The sequence below is a fragment of the Brachyhypopomus gauderio genome, chromosome 8 (assembly GCF_052324685.1).
Source record: "Brachyhypopomus gauderio isolate BG-103 chromosome 8, BGAUD_0.2, whole genome shotgun sequence".
In the NCBI taxonomy this organism is placed as follows: Eukaryota; Metazoa; Chordata; class Actinopteri; order Gymnotiformes; family Hypopomidae; genus Brachyhypopomus; species Brachyhypopomus gauderio.
This window is the reverse complement of record NC_135218.1, coordinates 10,591,144-10,609,540: the sequence shown is the minus strand read 5'-3', so window position 1 is coordinate 10,609,540 and position 18,397 is coordinate 10,591,144. Positions and strand designations below refer to the sequence as shown.

The window sequence follows — 18,397 nt, the reverse complement described above, 5'->3', positions numbered from 1 at the left end:
TCATTTGTCATTTGGTATACTTACTGGACCCCATTAATAAAGTAATTATACTAATAAACTAATAATATTTTATACCTGATACTATGGCAAAGTTCTTAACACATAAATATACTGAATCAATACTGAATTTTTATTGTGTTCTTGTTATTTTTGCTCTTTAGCCCTGGGAGCCTTGTCTCTGCTGTAGACCTTCTCACTGGTTTCATATGAGGTGTGAGAGGTTTCATATATTAGAGGTGTGAGAGGTTTCATATACTGTATAAGAGGTGTGAGAGGTTATATATATGAGAGGTGTGGAGGTTTCATATACTGTATATGAGGTGTGAGAGGTTTCATATACTGTATAAGAGGTGTGAGAGGTTATATATATGAGAGGTGTGAGAGGTTTCATATATAAGGTGTGAGAGGTTTCATATATAAGAGGTGTGGACGTTTCATATCCTGTATATGAAGTGTGAGAGGTTTCATATACTGTATAAGAGGCGTGACAGGTTTCATATATGAGAGGTGTGACAGGTTTGAGTGCCGGACTGCTGTCCTTGTGATTACTGTGCATTTTTCTTCTCACTCAATGCCACCAATTTAGTTTAGTGCTGTTTGTGTTATGGAGAAACTTCCACCAAAAGTTTTTGTTTGTAAATTTGCAAAGAGGTCTCTGTCTTTGATCTAAAAGTCAACTAATTCATTATTCTAATTACTTCCCCCTTGCATCATCATTTTTTATTGACTTGGGGATTTTTTTGTGTGTGTGTGTGTGTGTGTTTGCAAATTAAATTGTGTAAGGTAGAAAAGAAAATTCACAGATCAGTCTTCATATTACTCACTAAGCATTAAATTCTATCTGTCCTCTTTTGAATGCTTTCCAGACCAAGAGAGGATCGGGAAGGACTCGGCATATGAGCAGGAGGGTAAAGTGATGTTTGTGATCAACGCTGTTTACGCCATGGCCCATGCTCTCCATCACATGCACAGAGACCTGTGCCCAGGCAAGGTGGTACTCTGCTCCAAAATGGATCCTATTGATGGGGCGGTGCTCCTGAAGTACATCCGTAAAGTCAACATCACAGGTCAGCTATGATTACTCACATTTAAAATGTGCTGTGGTATTTGGATTGGGTGTGGTTTGGATCGGAAACACTAGCTGCGGATCGGAAACACTAGCTGCGGGGCTGAGTCAGACAACAGACCCCAAACGGACCGCACCCTGCTGCTCAGAGAAGAGCTGAACATGTGCACCGCATCTCCAGACCCTCTACAGGATCTTCTCCAGCTCCTCCTGCTCTTAAAGCAGCTTTTGGTGGGCCAACAAACACTTTGAAATACTCCGTTTTCCTCCTTCACTGGCAGCAAAAATTAAAAGCTGTGTTCAGAATCTTAATTTGTTCTGCCCTGCTCTAATACAAATGGAAACGCTGGAGCAGACCTGCAGGAAGTATGGTGCCACAAAATGGCAACCCATATTTTTACTTAATAGCCCTCAGAATGAGATCACTGCCTACTGGTTTTTAACTCACACACCAGCATCGTAATGTATCCTGAACACAGCCACTCACACACAGCCCCTCTGGGACTGAAGGCTTCAGATGTTTCTAGTTAAAATCCTCCAATTCCGTGTAATTCTCAGATGCCCATTTTTCTGTGCCGGTGAAGTTATATTCTCACACCATACAAAGGTTCACAAAGAGCTCAGAGGTTTCAGATTTTTCTAAACCAGTCTGAGGCTACTTACCATCTGTGCTGTTTCACCCACACACATATACCCACTTTTGATGAGTCTTTGAGTGGGGTTCATTAGAGACTTCAATAGGCAGAGTTTGTCGACGCGTCTCAGTTTGCCCCTAAGCCCTCCGTCTCTATTATGCATCCCTGTGAAGACCTGCAATTTTGGACAGTGTCCCAATCTATAAGCAACCAGGAGTGGTTCATAAAGCCTTGTAAAATGAGACTGCATGCCCATGACTTTCTTTCTGACTTCAATATTCCATTATCCTTCGTGGTAGGAGAGAGCATGGACTCCCAGGTGGAGTGAGGTGGGAGTGGGAATGGGCTGGATTGAAACAAGGGGGGCTCTGTGTTGGTGGACGTTAACCTTCAATCATTAATTATTTTTTCTTTATTGTGTATATTAATATTCATTGCCAAGAATTAAGCCTAGAGTAAAGAAGAATGTTATCGCTGAATATTCTTTGGATGGATAAGATTTCATCCAATTCTAGATAAAGTTTAATAGTTTAACAAAATATAACAGTGTTCTTTATGTCAGGCTGTGAAATGTTTAGTGTTTTACAACAGGATCCAAATTAATTGAAATGTTAATCAATTTATTGATTTGCTGCTAACTAGCTACTAAATCTTAAGGGATATCAAATGACCACTGTGAGATGACTCTTTGAGACAGAACAAGTGTGTCCTTTTGCCCTTTTTGCTTTATATGCTTGGATTTTTATCGAAAGAAAGTCTGTACATGAGTGTACAGTGTTATCTAAACTCGACACCATATTCTCATCTTACACTTCATTATATGAGTCTTAATTCTGGAGTGATCTCGAATCACTACGCAAATGCAGCTGCTCAGAAAGCTTTCATCTGTAGTACAAATCCCCACGGCATGTCATAATGATATCAGCAGTTGCTTAACATCTGATAATGACAAAACTGATAAACTGGGTAATGTGGTTGTGAAAGCATGTCTTGTAATCCAATTAAGTGATTATGAATTTCCAACGTATAAATGTACTGGTTTCGGAAATGTCACTTAAACATTCCCCATCACAAATTCCCATTTTTTTTACATCTGTGTACGTTTTTGTGGTGCCCTGCACTGTTGTCACACTGCGGCTAAGAAATATTTTCTGCCCTTAATCCAGTGAGACTGACTCATCGTGCTGCGGATTAGGGATCATGAATTTTTCCAGCAAAACACAAAGGAAGTGGATACTCATCAATGCAAAGTCACCATTCCTGATCATCAGCCCTGGTTTTCAGTGCGAGAGCCCTGTGTGGACTGCAATTTAGAACAGTGAACCAGATAGGGTGGAAACAAAATTTCTCATGCTATTGTTCGACTAACTGCAGAGACCTGGAAAATGGGGTCTGATGGTTTGAATGTAGAAAGAAAAAAAATCTGCCTTAATCAAGATAACCAATTCAACTGCATCACGTCAATTCACCCCTCTGTGTTTACAAAGGGACTTTTTTCCACAATGATTTGCTTGATAGTTTAAATACATGTAACTCTTAATAGAATCAATTATTCCCTTGAAGTGTATTTGCACAGACTGTGGCATAAATAGCATTTTAGCAGAACTGTTTGCTAATAAATGACCAAGGAAGTATCCACTCAAAATATGCCCACGCTGTTAATGGCAATAGTGATGCCATTAAATTTTAGGATTGTTTAATTGTGTCTTCCTGCTTCTGTCTCCAGTCACGCCTGGCAATCCGGTGCAGTTCAATGAGAATGGAGATGCCCCAGGCCGATACGATATCTTCCAGTACCAGATAAATAACAATACGGCTGAGTACAAATACATTGGCAATTGGACTGACCAGCTCAGCCTTAATGTAAGTCTATCTTACTATGCAGTTTTAAACCTATATTGGCCGGTATCTGCTGGTTTTTACCTCGTGTTTTATTTGGAGTTGGAGAAGGTCATCATGATGGTTGATGTGTGTGGAGAAAACTGGCTGGTGTGTTCCAGATGCCAGTGATGCAGTGGCCCGGCGGTGTGGCACAGGTGCCATCCTCCATCTGCAGCCTGCCATGCAAGCCGGGCTGGCGCAAGAAGGTGGTGAAGGGCATCCCCTGCTGCTGGCACTGCGAACGCTGCGACGGCTACCAGTACCAGGTGGACCAGTTCACCTGCAAGATGTGCCAGTACGAGATGCGGCCAAACAAGAACCACACGGGCTGCCAGCCCATTCCCATCATCAAGCTGGAGTGGAGCTCGCCGTGGGCGGTCATCCCCGTTCTCCTGGCCGTCCTGGGCATCATGGCCACCCTGTTTGTGGTGGTCACCTTCGTACGCTACAACGACACGCCGATCGTGAAGGCGTCGGGACGGGAGCTGAGCTACGTACTGCTGGCTGGCATCTTCCTCTGTTATGCCACCACGTTCCTGATGATATCTGCTCCGGACATTGGGATCTGCTCGCTCCGACGTATCTTCCTAGGACTGGGGATGAGTATCAGCTACGCTGCTTTGCTAACCAAAACCAACAGGATTTACCGCATTTTTGACCAGGGGAAGATGTCGGTGAGCGCCCCACGGTTCATCAGCCCAGCGTCCCAGCTGGTGATCACCTTCAGTCTGATCTCTGTCCAGCTCCTAGGGGTGTGTATCTGGTTCATGGTGGACTATCCGCATGTTTGGAATGACTTCGAGTACCTGCGCAAGGTGAACCCAGAGCTGGCACGGGGAGTTCTCAAGTGTGACATTTCGGACCTATCACTCATCTGTCTACTGGGGTACAGCATGCTGCTGATGGTCACGTGTACAGTGTACGCCATAAAGACGCGCGGCGTGCCAGAGACCTTCAACGAGGCGAAGCCCATCGGCTTCACCATGTACACCACCTGCATCATCTGGCTGGCCTTCATCCCCATCTTCTTCGGCACATCGCAGTCAATGGAAAAGGTGAGATGAACGAAACAGTTCAAACTCGCTGGATGCATGTGATGTTTTGCTAGAACGTCAAAATATTTGCTTCAGCTTAAACACAGAGTGCCGTCAAATAATGAGAAAATCCTTTTCTTTCAGAATTTGAAATAGCAATTAATTTTGTGTGTAATTAGAGTCATTAAACAGCAAATATAGGAAGTGAGCAAAATCCTGGTGAGGTTTTGTCGCCATGAGGACACAACAGACTGATGGGGGTTTTTTGTTGACCATATTAGGGCGAACTCCAGATTGTGGAAAACAAGAGCTTTTGTTTCTTCCCACTCTACTCTCTGTGCATTCAGAGATGAAAGAGCCTTTGAAAATAGCAAGGAGATTGAGAAGTGTGCTTCGCTGTAGATGAAGCAAATCATTGAGATCCACTGCCTTAGAATAACAGATGTTCTGAAACACTGGCCAAAGGAAGCTCTGGAGAAGCAGAGCTGTGCACCCCCACCCCAACCCACCCCCACCTTACACCTACCCCCACCCCAACCCTTCCCCACCCCACCCCCACCCCCAACCCTTCCCCACCCCACCCCCACCCCCAACCCTTCCCCACCCTACCCCCACCCCCAACCCTTCCCCACCCCACCCCCACCCCCAACCCTTCCCCACCCCACCCCCACCCCCAACCCTTCCCCACCCCACCTCCACCCCCATGCACTCTACTTCATTTCTCTGCTTCCTTTCTCTGCTCTACTAATTTCAATTAGGAAGCCTCAGCCCTTCTGTTTCTGTAGCTTAAGATAACAGCTGTCAACCTTCTTCACTTTCAGTGTTATTTAATTAGTGCTGTTCTTAGGAGGATGAAACGAGTAGTAATGTGGGATTCGTTTCTTTTATATACGCTGGTACCTTCCTCTTCTTAAGTTGGGCACACACATATGTTTTAAGTGCTGGCCAACCAGAGCGTCCTACACTGCAGCCGTGCTTCAATGCACGGAGCCAGATGGGATAAAAAGAAAGTGGGTAATTACTTTTGCAGGTTATATTTTATATATACGAAAATCAATAAAGAATGCAACAGCCTCACACAACAGTAAAATGATCACTTACTCAGACAGAACTCTCATGGGCACCCGCCCTAATCCCTCCAGCTACCTCCGTTGTTTTTTAGCCCTTATTTTCTTATCTTCACAATCGGAGACAGAAGCTAAGATTTGTATTTGCCTGGTTTCATTTGCAATGTCAACATCCACCCCCCCCCCCCCCCCACACCCCCTTAAAAAAATGCGTCTTTAAAACAAACAATAAATTACCATATCAAAACGAGAATGTCTCGCAATTACATCAAGTCGACAAGCACAACAAAGGGAGTTAGAGATGACGTGTCTTTTTATAGAGCAATTAAGTTTCTCACTTTTTCCTATCTCTTAATTTCCTTTGACTCGTTTACTGTCAGACTCCACTCTGACTCCCTCCCACACTCATTTGGCTTGTGTCAAACTGAATGCAATGAATACCACCCGAGGCTTCCCAGGTCATTTAAATAAGAGCATCTGGTCCAGTCCCTGATCTGAGATCAGCAAGTGAATTGACTGACTTAGAGGGGAGATCAAACCGGTGTGGTCTCGCCTGGGGAGATCGAGTTTAGATCTTAAACTGGGAGGAAAGTGCTAGACACTGAAGTCTGGGTCTCCCCACCTACCCACATAGCACAGAGCTATTTGTAGCCATCCCCACCTGCGAGAATTACAGGCTGTCAACGTGGTGCTAAATGGTTCAATTGCATGAGATCGTCCTCTGTTTTGTGGCTGACAGAATAATTATTGTCTCTTTGAGTGTGAGACCAACAGCTCTTATTTACATACATGTGTGATTCAGAGCTCGAAGAAGCTTTGAACAACATCCTGTCTCATTTCTTGACACACAGGTGAAAGTAACCATTTTCTCTCAGGGTTTGTGATCTGTTGTTTTGTGCACTTCTGTTATTGCTTTTAGATTTCAAATCAGCACATCTGAGCGCTAGTGTGGCTATAGAAATATTGTCATGCAGTCTAAATTATAGTTTAGTTGAATTGCAGCTGTGATGTAACATTCCTAATAAGGTGATAGCTGGCACACTTGTATAGTGGTAAGCAATTACAGGTCAGAGTGAAGCTCCACGCCAGAGCTAATTACTTCTGTTTATTCCTTTAAGCCAATTACAGAGTCCATTCTCTATGTGAACTCATAACTCGTAAAATATAGTTTTACGGGAATGTGAATAGGTCACTCTCTATTACCCACAGGGTGTCATTTCACTGCACTTCAATTACCTTACAATTACATGATTGACAAAGTTACTATCTAATTTCCACATCCTGAAATGGAAAAGAAAGTGGAGCAGTCTGTGTGCATGGAGACACCGGGGACGGAGTCTCTCAGGACTAAACCCGTTTCCCTCCCCTGTTCCCGTTTCACCTGTCTACTATTGCTCATTAGGCCGCTGTCGTAGTGTCTGCACATACATGGCCTCAGGCTGAGAGGCTGATGTGAGGTGTGTGTTGTGTTCTGTCGGACTATGCAGTTCAAACATCATATCAGTATTTCTAAACTATATATCTGAGCACCAGTGTGGGTTTGTTTTAATTACATTAACTACAGGCCAATGGGCTAAGAGCTAATTAATGGTCAGATTTAATAAGACTTTGGTAATGGACACATGTATTGTGATACTGATACTAAATGTCACTGTCACAGTGCTTGTGTAAGACTTGGCAACACAAACCACATTCTTGCTTGGGGGTTCTTCACTCTAAAATGGACGATTAATGGGCAATAAAATAATTAAAACTTGATTAATAATACATTTCAAAAAATGACACATTGAAATTTGAAAACCCTAAAAGGCTGTCAGGTAACATTCAAGATGAGCACTTTACCAAACAAATGAGTAATATATACACATATACCATTTAGTTCATTCACATTCTTTTCTTTTTTTATATATTTTTCATCTTCATTTTCCTATTTTTGGATGCCTACACTGCCAGGAGGCCTCATTTTCATATCAAGTTTTCTCCTGAGTGTAAGCCTTTCCTCCCAGCGTTTGCAAGAGCTCTTTCTCTAAGAAGCTCCATATTGACAGTGAACTCCACTGGGGGTACACAGCAGTGGGTCACATATAAAGAGGCAGTTAGACCTATTTGCAAGTAAGCCCTTTTTCATCTTACCCAGTGTAACAAATTCACTGCTACAACGTATTGGTTCTCTCCCCTTCACTTTGCACACAGTTTGAAGGCAGTGTCTGTGCCACTAAGTTACCTTAACATAATGAAGTATGCAGGAGAGGTTAGTATACACCTTCCGAAAGCAGCGAAATAGAAATTCGATAACACTTGAGTGTGTGGCTATTTCAAGTTTGCTCTTTTTTTTATATTTATATCACTGTGAGATGTGTCCTTTGGGTTTTATAATGAGCACAGACTGTTCTGGTGCGGGAACTGTATTACAAAAGCACTGTGCAAATAAATATGTTCAATTGGCTGGCCTTTCTTTGAAGCTTAAATAAATTTCAAGATATTAACAGTAACAGTAACAAACTAAATATAGCTCTTTATATAATGTACTCGAGTAGGGCGTTCATAGGTGCCTTTATACTTTATCAGTGTGAAGCGACAGACAGTAACAGGCGCCTGCAGAATAAAAGGGAATTAGCAGTTTTAATAACAAGAAATAACAAACCAGAATAAGTACAGGTGGTACCCAGAACTTCCAAAACAGTGAGGCAAAGTGGTGTTTGATCAGTCAGGGAAGAGGAACCAGATATACACTCCTATGTCAGTATGTACTGTACAGAAAAGTGTATTTCCTTTTTGATGACACACTACTGCTGGACACTGGAAATGGATGTTTCTAAGGTCAAATATTGGCAAAACCCTAACATTTAATTGATGTTAAATTCACACACTTAAAAAAATACATGTGATTGAAAATGTTTAAAAACAAATTCCAAATTCAAATATCCTATAAGGTTTTACATATATAAGGTTTTACTATAACATTCTCTTATTTAAGAAGCAAAAATTATAAATGTTGTTGCCCAGTGTGTAATTAATAGGACTGGATAATAAACTAGGTCAGTATGCAGAGGTGGCAGACTGGATAAAAATTTTTGGTATGCTTAGAATGACCATGGTAATACTTCACAGGAATGCACTGCACAGAACAATTTAAATATGGGAATTGAAATGAGGGAAAGGTGTACAATTTCAGATTGGTTGGTAATGTACAAAATACTGTAGTTACCCAGCTGATTTCTGAGAGTCCAGCTAACAGCAAACACTGTGGACCAGTGTGTCCTCAGGGACAATTTACGGGTGGCGTATCGTTGGGTGTGTTGTCATCCAGCAGACCTCAAAACCCAAGGGTTATGTGTTATTGGACACATAGACCAAGTTAGAAATACATTGAGTTATGGAACTGTGTTAATCTACCAATAATTTTGAGGACTGTCCTCGTAATGACAGTTGGTTTGGGTAGTGTGTCATCTTCTGACATGTTCAGTCTGGTGGTCGGTGCTCTTCCACCACCATGTCTTGCAGAAACATCACTAATTTCCAGAGGTAGGCATTCCAGGTTCAGAAAGTAAAAGTCCTTCCCAGGCCTGAGGCCATGACCGAGGTGCACTTGAGCAAGGCACATAACCCCAACTGCTCCTCGAGTGCCGGGTTAGGGCTGCCCACCGCTCTGGGCACGTGTGATCCACAGCCCCCTAGTAATCACTAGTGTGTGTGTGTGTGTGTTCTAATTGCACAGGTGGATAAATGTGGAGGACAAATTTAGATTGCGGTGAAAAATCACAATTGACAAATATGGCACATTTTTTTCTTTTTTTTCATTTCTGATAAACCCTGTCACATTATTCATTAGACTGGAGAAAGTAAGTGGATGTCAGGCTAATAGTAGTATTCCAAAAGGGCACAAGTAAATAGGGCTTCTATGGTTTGGAAAGTGGATGACAGACTGGGAAATGTGATAATCCTAAAACCTAAAACAGCCAAAAAAAAAGCCTAAAACAGAGAGAACAGTGATGAATGATTGTATAGAAGGACGATTGCTCATGAAATCCATCACCAAATGGTGATACCACAGGGGAGATGGTACAGGAAGCAGAAGAATTTTCCCAGCACGTAAAGCTCTGGAAAACTTGCTTAGTGAGCACACTGCAGGATGGCACATTTTCACTTTGAGTAGTTCCCTATCACCAATGTGAATGTCAGCCAACATGCTCTCCCTGCAGTACATCCCAGCCAAGAGCTGTTGAGGGCAGGTTTCTCCTGGGTAACCAGAAGATAAGGATGAATGAGCCCAGTTTCTTTCTGTAGGATGCACTGAGCAGGACTAAGGCAATTTGCTAGCGTCTGGTTGATCTCATCACCTATCTCCCTGACGGTGGTGACCATGCAATTGTGTGGAAGGACGTGAAAGGGTGGTGCAGCTCCTTGGGTTCCTCCACACTGGAGAACATGCCTGACGGGGTATCAGCTTGTGTATTATTGTAACTCCTAGCACCGCCTCCACCTGTCAGTTAAGGTTTGTCTTCCGTTTGTTCCTTTTTTCCATGTGCATTGTTGTTTTGGTTTTGTACCTCTTGTTGTTGCTTTCACATATGTATGGTTTAGTTCGTTCTTAGCACTTTTAAAAGTAGCCTATACCTGTATTTCAGTCAGTCTTTGCTAGTATTTGTTAAGGTAATGTCCTCTCAACTAGGCAGTTGGCCAAAATCCTTGTTCACATTTGTCACTGTTTCTGCTGTGTTAAAGTTCTAGTGGAGTTTTCGGTTCTCGTTCGATTTCGTAGTGCTTTCATGTTATTATGTCTCTGCCTGTGCTACACACTGATTCTGAGATCCTGGGCTCTTCTAATGACCATTCTTATGGATTTGCCCCTAATAAGTCTGCCCCTAATTTGCGTCCATCCCAGAATCGCTCCTCGTTACAGTTATGGGGGCTTGGACAATAAGAGCAGCAACCAGTGAGCCTCGAAGCAGAATGGTATTTGAGATTCTTGTAATTGGTAAAGACCTAAAAGAGGTGGTTAGCCCCCTCTAACCAATTCCACAACTCAGTGGGACAAAACAGCCTTTGACACATTGATCACTATACAACAAATGGTTTGATTGGTCTCTGTGTAAAAAAAAAGTGAAAGCCTCTTTAAGAATGATAAATGCAATAAGTGCATGTGGGTTCCAAATGAGCTTCTTGGCTCCTCCTCAGTATTCTGTTTGATGTGGGTCTCAGTCAGGCTAATAAATAAGTATCACGAACATAAGCAGTAGCAAAGCAGCATATCAAGTAGTTTATCATTGGTTAGAACTTGAAGGTCAGATGAGGAATTACATAACTCAAAATCATAATGTCCAAAATGTCTGTTAGCTGTAATGATAGTTAGTTTCTAGTTGTCACACTCCTTATCCCTGATAAGTTTGTAAGCACTCCTAACTTAGTAAAAAAACAGCTCCATGTAGTTGTGCTAAGGCCACCGGGTTTTAAAATCAATGGATACAGGTACATTTTACTGATTGATTCAGGCCTCATTAATCAATACATGGATGAAGACCTGTATACTAACAAAAAAATAACCCTGCAGCTCTAGGGGAGATGGAAAGACCAATGAACTGTGTGAACTGTGTATTGTAAAACTCCCTTAAATCAGTATGCTGAGGGTGGATCTCCACCCTAGCGGGCTTTCTATCGAAGTTTTCTTTAGAAGTCTTGATTGGCATTGATCACCATTTCGATGGATTGGTGGTTAGGGTTAGTACTGTAGAAATAATGTGTTCTCCTACAGGGTCCTGGGATGACGGCCTATGTGGTATCTATAGGGTTTCGACTTGCAGCTTCAACTGGTCCCTTGAGCACCAGAATCAATTAAAGACAAAGACAAAATTAAGCAATATAGCATCATAGGCATAATGAAAGACTTTGTGAACATCCCATCAGTGGGGGAACTCACCACATTGGCAGATGAAGTATAGACCAGGGGTCATCACTTTAGATCTCTGTGGCCAGCTCATAGTCACACAGAACCAGCTCTGCCATAGTATAGGCTAAGGCTCATGTATTCTACGGAGCGCGTCCTCATGGGACACATGAGAAGAGTGACACATCATGGCTTCAGACAGAGGACTGACTTCAAAAGGAGCTCTAGAGAGGGTGGCTGGAGATTGTATGTGATGGGCCCTCCACTGGTATTGAGACGAGGACTGGTCTTGGCATGACAGGACAGTGCCCCTCCAAAATTAACCCCTCCAAGTATGGTTCCTCATCCCTGTGTTCTAGCTTGGAAAGAACCTCTGTGCCCAAACCACTGCAGTGATCTGGTTATGCCTTCATGAGGATGGTCATGAAGATAGTTTTGAATTCTCAAAATCTAAATTCTCTCTATGAAGTCGTCATAGGCAAAACACTGGATGTTGATTTCAGATAGCTGTAGCCTATTCTAGCTTTTCACCCTTACAATGCAAGAAGGAATTATAGGCCTGATCTGAGCTAGGAGTGGAATTGAGCCCTGCAGCAAAAAAAAAAAAAAACAACAAAAAAAAACAACCAAACAAAAATAAAACAGCTGTCGTCAGGAGTGCCATCGTATTTGTCAGCTTTGCTGACAGGAAAAGCTGTGATCAGAGTAAAGCGGAGGCAGGGGTGCTACTTGAACTGGTTGTGGACGCTGAGACATACAGTTTGTCATGAGGAAATGTGTTATTTCATGCTTTCAGCAATCTGAGGCCGTTTGTTTCTGCTGCTCACCTTGTTGTTGAGTGACAGGGCAAACTGACCATATGAAGTCCTGAAGCCACTACCAGTCCTGTCCCATGAGTCGTCCTTGGTTACTGACTGTTGTGTTTATGTCATGTTGCGGGGTGCAGGCAGGATGCCAAGACAAGAGCACACTTAAATCCACAGATGCTAATGAGAGACGAGAGCACATAACAATAACTAGACAAGAGACAGGGGAAACACAGACTAACACACAGGCTAACAAACACACGCAGACAAACACACACATACTACACACAAGAGAGTCCGGGGGAGGAGTTGGGGCGGAGCATGACAGTTTAGTGATTCCAGTGCCACCATCTGCATAGCAGAGGAGTATTCTGTAATGACAGAAACTAATCATATGCTAACGGATAAAAAAAAAAATCCACAGTTGTTATAAAAAAGCGGGAATTCTGTGGTCACAGAACAAGAACAGACCAAAATCAGGAAGAACTGATGGACAGGAGAAAAATGTTCGGTATGCTTACAATGACCAACAATCTCAACAAGGCACTGAACATAATTTAAATAGGTGCACAAAGATGTAAAATAAGGAAGAGGACTGTAGTTGGTGGATCACAGTGGTGTGTGTGGTGAGTGGTTTTCCATAGACTCGACCCAGTGGGTAAGCAAGACGGGATAAGGGATATTAGACAGAGATCATGACAGTGAAGTAATGACTGCCCATTTCTGCTTTTTGTCCCAAGGCAGAATAATTTTAAAGCAGTATATCAACTTCACATCTGGGGCTTTATAGTTGTTCACTGATAGTAAATGATGACTCCAATACAGTAGTTGATATTTGCACTGGTCCTTAACTGTTCAGGGGTGATACATCACATAGGAATTCTGCAGATGATGAAAATTTATCAAGCATGCTTGTAGGAACCATGCATTTTGGAAGGCACAGGATGAATTATCTTGTAAGTGTCCTAGCAAGCTTTTTTGTTTTTGAAGGCTGACATTTTCCTATTCCTAAAATTTTCTGACTTATGAGCCTTTAATATATTCATTAGCATTCAGCAAGAGAAGAGGTGGGTTCAGTAAATAACCTTTACAGAATGAAAATGTAATTACTGAGACTGCCAACTCTCAACTTTATTTTCAACACCAAAACTAAATATGATGAATTATGAATAAGATGCAATCCTAATGTATGTAGTGGTCATGTATGCTTGCCTGTGCACTTTAGAACACTGATAAATAGAACAGACAGTACTTCCATACTTTTAGATGGGCAAGCAATTAGGCTAGGTTACATAAAGAGCAGACTGGTATAATCTCAGGATGCAGTATATAAAACAGAAGCAGTAGGAGTCATGTAAATAACTTTAGATCTTTTCTTAAACTATTTCATAAGAGAACATTTTCTGACTTTTTCTGACAGTTAAATAATGTAGTTAAAAGGTGACATCCATGTCATGAACGTTGACGCTGTGAGGTCAAGACTTTATGCACTCTTGTCCCAATGGCAGATGTTCATCCAGACGACCACTCTGACCATCTCCATCAGCCTGAGTGCGTCCGTGTCGCTGGGTCTGCTCTACATGCCCAAGGTCTACGTGGTTCTCCTCCACCCTGAGCAGAACGTGGCCAAGCGGAGCACGCGTAGCCTCAAGGCGGTAGTCACCGCCGCCACCATGTCCAACAAGTTCAACCCCAAGGTCGGTCTGCGGCCCAACGGAGAGGCCAAGACGGAGCTGTGTGAAAGCCTGGAAAGTGAAGGTGGGATTTTGCCCATTTCCGAAATTTCCTCAAATCGTAGTCCATTTAAGACCAGATTATGTAATTATGAGAACCCTGATGTAGGTGTTGAAAGCGTATGTGGTAGTGCTCCTTTTATGATTTCTATTATGCAGTCGACAGAATTAGGTCACTGCAAAAAACATGGTGGCAATTAGCTGTTAAGCCCATTTTTGGTGAGTTTGTTTAATATTTAAGAAACTGCCTAGCTTATCACATTTCGCAAATGACTCTGTGAATTACCAGGAGGTAAATTGGTTCATTTACTGTTTGCCTTGTAGTCCCACATGGAACTTATCTCCCGGTATTTGAATATCAATAATAGAGAGCCAGATGTAGACAGCCTTTGTGCAGCGGTAAATAGAAGCCTAAAGACCCGACTCAGCAGAAATAATGTGGATGATTATGCAAACACGCTCTTCCAACTTACATCTGCATTGAGAGAGCTTTGAAGAGCAATCGTAGGGACTGTCACCACAGACTTGGGACTCACGTGGGGATTCCCTTAGGAGGACTGCAGGCTGCTCCCCACATATAATGTCATTAACACGTAAAGGAGCTGGTGTTAACAAGCAGGGGGTTGACTCAAGTCCCTTACAAACCATGTTCTCTCCTGTCTTTCAGGACTTAGCACCAAGCAAACATATATCAGCTACAGCAACCACGCAATCTAACAACGTACAACCGGAAACTGAGAAGCATGACTGCAGGAGAGTGCATCACCGTTGGCCACTCATATGGTTTGGTTTGTAAGCAGGAGACATGTTTAAAAAAAACCCCACTTGGCAGCCAAACAGAAATATTTCAATGAATGAAGGCCAGATGAAGACCCTGAGGGGACATGTTAACTGGATGGGACTTATAATCATAGCTGAAAGGTTCATCCAGTTATCCCAAAGGATCTGCTCAACCATAAAAGCACAAGAAGCAAATGCCAGATACTGCTGGGGACTTCAGTGTACAGATGAGTTTCGCTGCAAACATGGAAAGTATGAACCTCCTGGAAAAGAACTTCTCTCCAAAATTGTTATGACCAGTGGTGCATGTGTTAACCAGTGAATGTAACAGTAAACATGTATGCAAATGCTTATTTGTTCTAATTGATCTGTGAACAACTACATGTCCACTTGCATATGCTGAATAGGGATTTAGCGAGCATCTGACATGATTGACTGGCAATGTTCTGAGATCCTGTGTGGACACGGTTGTGCTGAACACATTAGTCAGTCCAAACACCCTTTACTGAGTCTCCTTTAAGTCCGTCTCTACATTTCTTACCTGCAGCAAGCTTGGTCAATTGTGTTCCAAAGACACTGCAAGACTAAAGCTTTCTCTCTTTTGGAGGTTATAGGAAGTAAATAACAGCATGCCATATTGTCAACTGTTTGCTCTTGGCTAAGTCAGAGTCAAGATGGAAAAGGAAAAAATAGCTGTTTTAGACAGAGCCGGGGATTGATTGGACCCTTAATCATGACGGATGGCACCAGGGCACAGGATGAGCTATGTGTTATGGTAAATGGATTTAATTGACACTTAGACATTTGGTAATTTTGTTGTTTCATATAAAATCTAGTCAGTAGCAGTTTTGTATTGGTAACATACCACAACACCTGCCATTTCTGGAATTTCAAAACTAATAAAAATTTATTTGTAGGTAATGCAGATTTGTGGCCATGCAGTTTCCTGTGGAGAAAGCATCAGAAACCAAGGCCTATGTGGTGAATCCTAAATGAAACATCTTTTAACTCAAAGCGATACATCAGTGTGACTGTTCTCAGGAGGATAGAGGTGTTATTTTCTGTATTCGACTATTTTTTTGTTTTGTTGTGTTTCTTGTTGTTTTTGGTCTTTGCCTGTCGAAAGGTATGATCATGAAAACATGCAGTGGGCAGCAGACATTAATAAAGAATGTGTATTCTGTTTCTGTACCTAAATAGCTTTTTTGCTAATGCTTTACATCACACCACCAGTGAAATATACTGAGTAACCATGTTTAATATCAAATATGGAAGACAGAGTGTACAGTAAATACACAGAGAGTTCATGTGCTCAGTACATTGCAGCATATTGTTACTCAATATATAACACTGTAATCAATGTCAATGAATGTTCACGTGTGTTAAACAGCACTGCACTGCCATTCCATGCAAATACATTTTTTTAAAATAAATTTTTAATGAAAGTTTGCCTGTTCTCAAATCCATTCATGTTTGCAGCCACCTCCTTAATGAAAACTGTTCACCAGCATGTTGGGTACTTGTGATGATTAACATCATATTAATTAACATCAATAAAAAACTGACATAATCAACTCTTACTAACACATCTGCGTGCCCAGTGAGTGACATTAGAACCTTCTTACCTTCAATAGGCTGAATAGGATAAAGAAGAGGGAACATATCTAATACAGAAATAATCTAACAATATTATAGCTATTATCCATTCCAGTACTTTTGATACTAAGTACGTGGCATAGAACTTTTGTACTTTAACTCAAGTGGATATTTATACAAAGGACCTCTACAATTATTTGGCTAGGATTTTACCAAGAGTAACTTTTCTTTCACGTAAGTATACAGAATGTGTGTACTTTGCCCACCACTGTTAAAACATGCTGAATAATGTTGCTGAATATAGAACTGTACAATCGTTCTTCAAAAATACTGACCAAATCATTTTTAAATATAGTACTTTACTGTGCTCTGATTTATTTGTTTGTGTGTGAGTGAGTGTGTACCTATGTACTGACACGTTTGATCCTTCATTATGTGTGTGATGATGCAGAAATAAAAAGGAAAAGCAATGGAACTGGCCTCTGTTTTTAAAGGGATGCGAAGTGCTTGACTTTATTCCATCTCTTCTGGAGTATGGACTCAGTTCCTCAATGTAACTCAGTCTATTAACCCATTCAGTTATGACTCCCATATCCAGATTCAGTTGACATCTTTCATTTAATTTAAAAAGCTTGTTATGTAATTTAAACGAGGTTCCACACAGCTACTATGCCGTAGTAGAGCAATGATTTTTATTGTTTTGGCTCTGCAGTTCTGAGATCAAATGAGGAAATTTCAGCATCAAAATACTGAAATTTTATGTCTACATTCAGTGAAATATAAAAAATTTAAATCACTGGACTTTTTACAATTATTTCTGCCATTTAGGGATCACAACAAAGTGGAAAAATTAAAGTCATCTTAAAAATTTGCTTAATAGTAATAAAAAACCTGGTTGTAATATTGGACTGCGTGAAGTTGGTGACCCATAGACCTTTCTAGAAGCTGAGTATCTTCTCTGGTAATCTGTAATGAAGCCAGTGTCAGTTCGTTTGAGGGGCCTTTTCTCTAGTCTATTGTGCTCAATTGGGCTCAGATGAGGCAACTGACCTGGCTAATTAATAATTAATAATTCCTTTCTTTAACACTGAAGATCTCCTTTTTAGCGCTGTGATCCAGCTCGGGGGGCAGCTGTAGGTGCCCATGTCATCGTGTGTCCCAAATGAGTTGCCATGATCAGCAATTACATTTTTCTTTCTTCATTCTATCAATCTGGAATGGGTTAGTATTCATTGTATTACTTCTTAACATAAAGCCTACACTCCTACAGGTTTTAGTCTACATTTTGTTGCATCATATCTTGGCCTTTCTTAGCTTGCTTAAAAGTCTTCCATAGTTGGGCTGTCTGGTTACTCAAGGTCTCCTGAAAGAATAGAACAGCGGCACACTTTATTTTCAATGATCAGATAGTCTCTGAAAATAAACTATAAAAATCAATATTGAAATTTCTGTCATGATCTACATCAGTATCTTTAGAAGCAGTTTAATCCTGGTGTAGTGAATCTGTATTGAGAGTGGCCTGATACCCAAAGTCTGCAATGAGTCCTCAGAATGATTTGGGTGTGGTAGCAAGGAGCTGTCTTGGGCTCCACCTTCTAGTAAAATCCACAGAACAATACTGAAGGATAGAAAATCCTATTTCTTATGTATTTTTGCAAGCTGAATTTTGTTTTTTTAAACACATATGTTCATCCACAGTTTTTGCTCCAGTTTGCTCACATATAATTTTATAGAATATGAAGAAGCAGAAACAAGGCAAGTAGACTATGTTGACACACTGTGTTGACACACTGTGTTGACACACTACTGCTAGAGAGGGATGTTCCTGAGGCCATATACAGGCGAAATTCATGCACCTTTAAAATTCATTCAATATTAATAGTACGTCACCTCATTTTTAAATGTAACAGCAACC

The 18,397-nt window shown here is 41.5% G+C and overlaps 1 protein-coding gene across 4 annotated transcripts in view; it reads left to right on the top strand.

Annotated features, from left to right (window-relative positions):
- The window catches only part of LOC143521454 (metabotropic glutamate receptor 4-like), a 93,896-nt gene extending 76,969 nt beyond the window's left edge, over positions 1–16,927 (top strand). For 3 of the 4 annotated variants that reach the window (XM_077014333.1, XM_077014335.1, XM_077014336.1), the window contains 5 exons: positions 867–1,067; positions 3,428–3,564; positions 3,702–4,637; positions 13,882–14,131; positions 14,774–16,927. In XM_077014333.1, coding sequence (XP_076870448.1) covers positions 867–1,067; positions 3,428–3,564; positions 3,702–4,637; positions 13,882–14,131; positions 14,774–14,823 — 1,574 coding nt within the window. In that variant the 3' untranslated portion in view covers positions 14,824–16,927. The remainder of the gene's footprint in view (positions 1–866; positions 1,068–3,427; positions 3,565–3,701; positions 4,638–13,881; positions 14,132–14,773) is intronic. The other variant, XR_013132753.1, reaches the window with a different exon arrangement.
- The last annotated feature ends 1,470 nt before the right edge of the window (positions 16,928–18,397 follow it).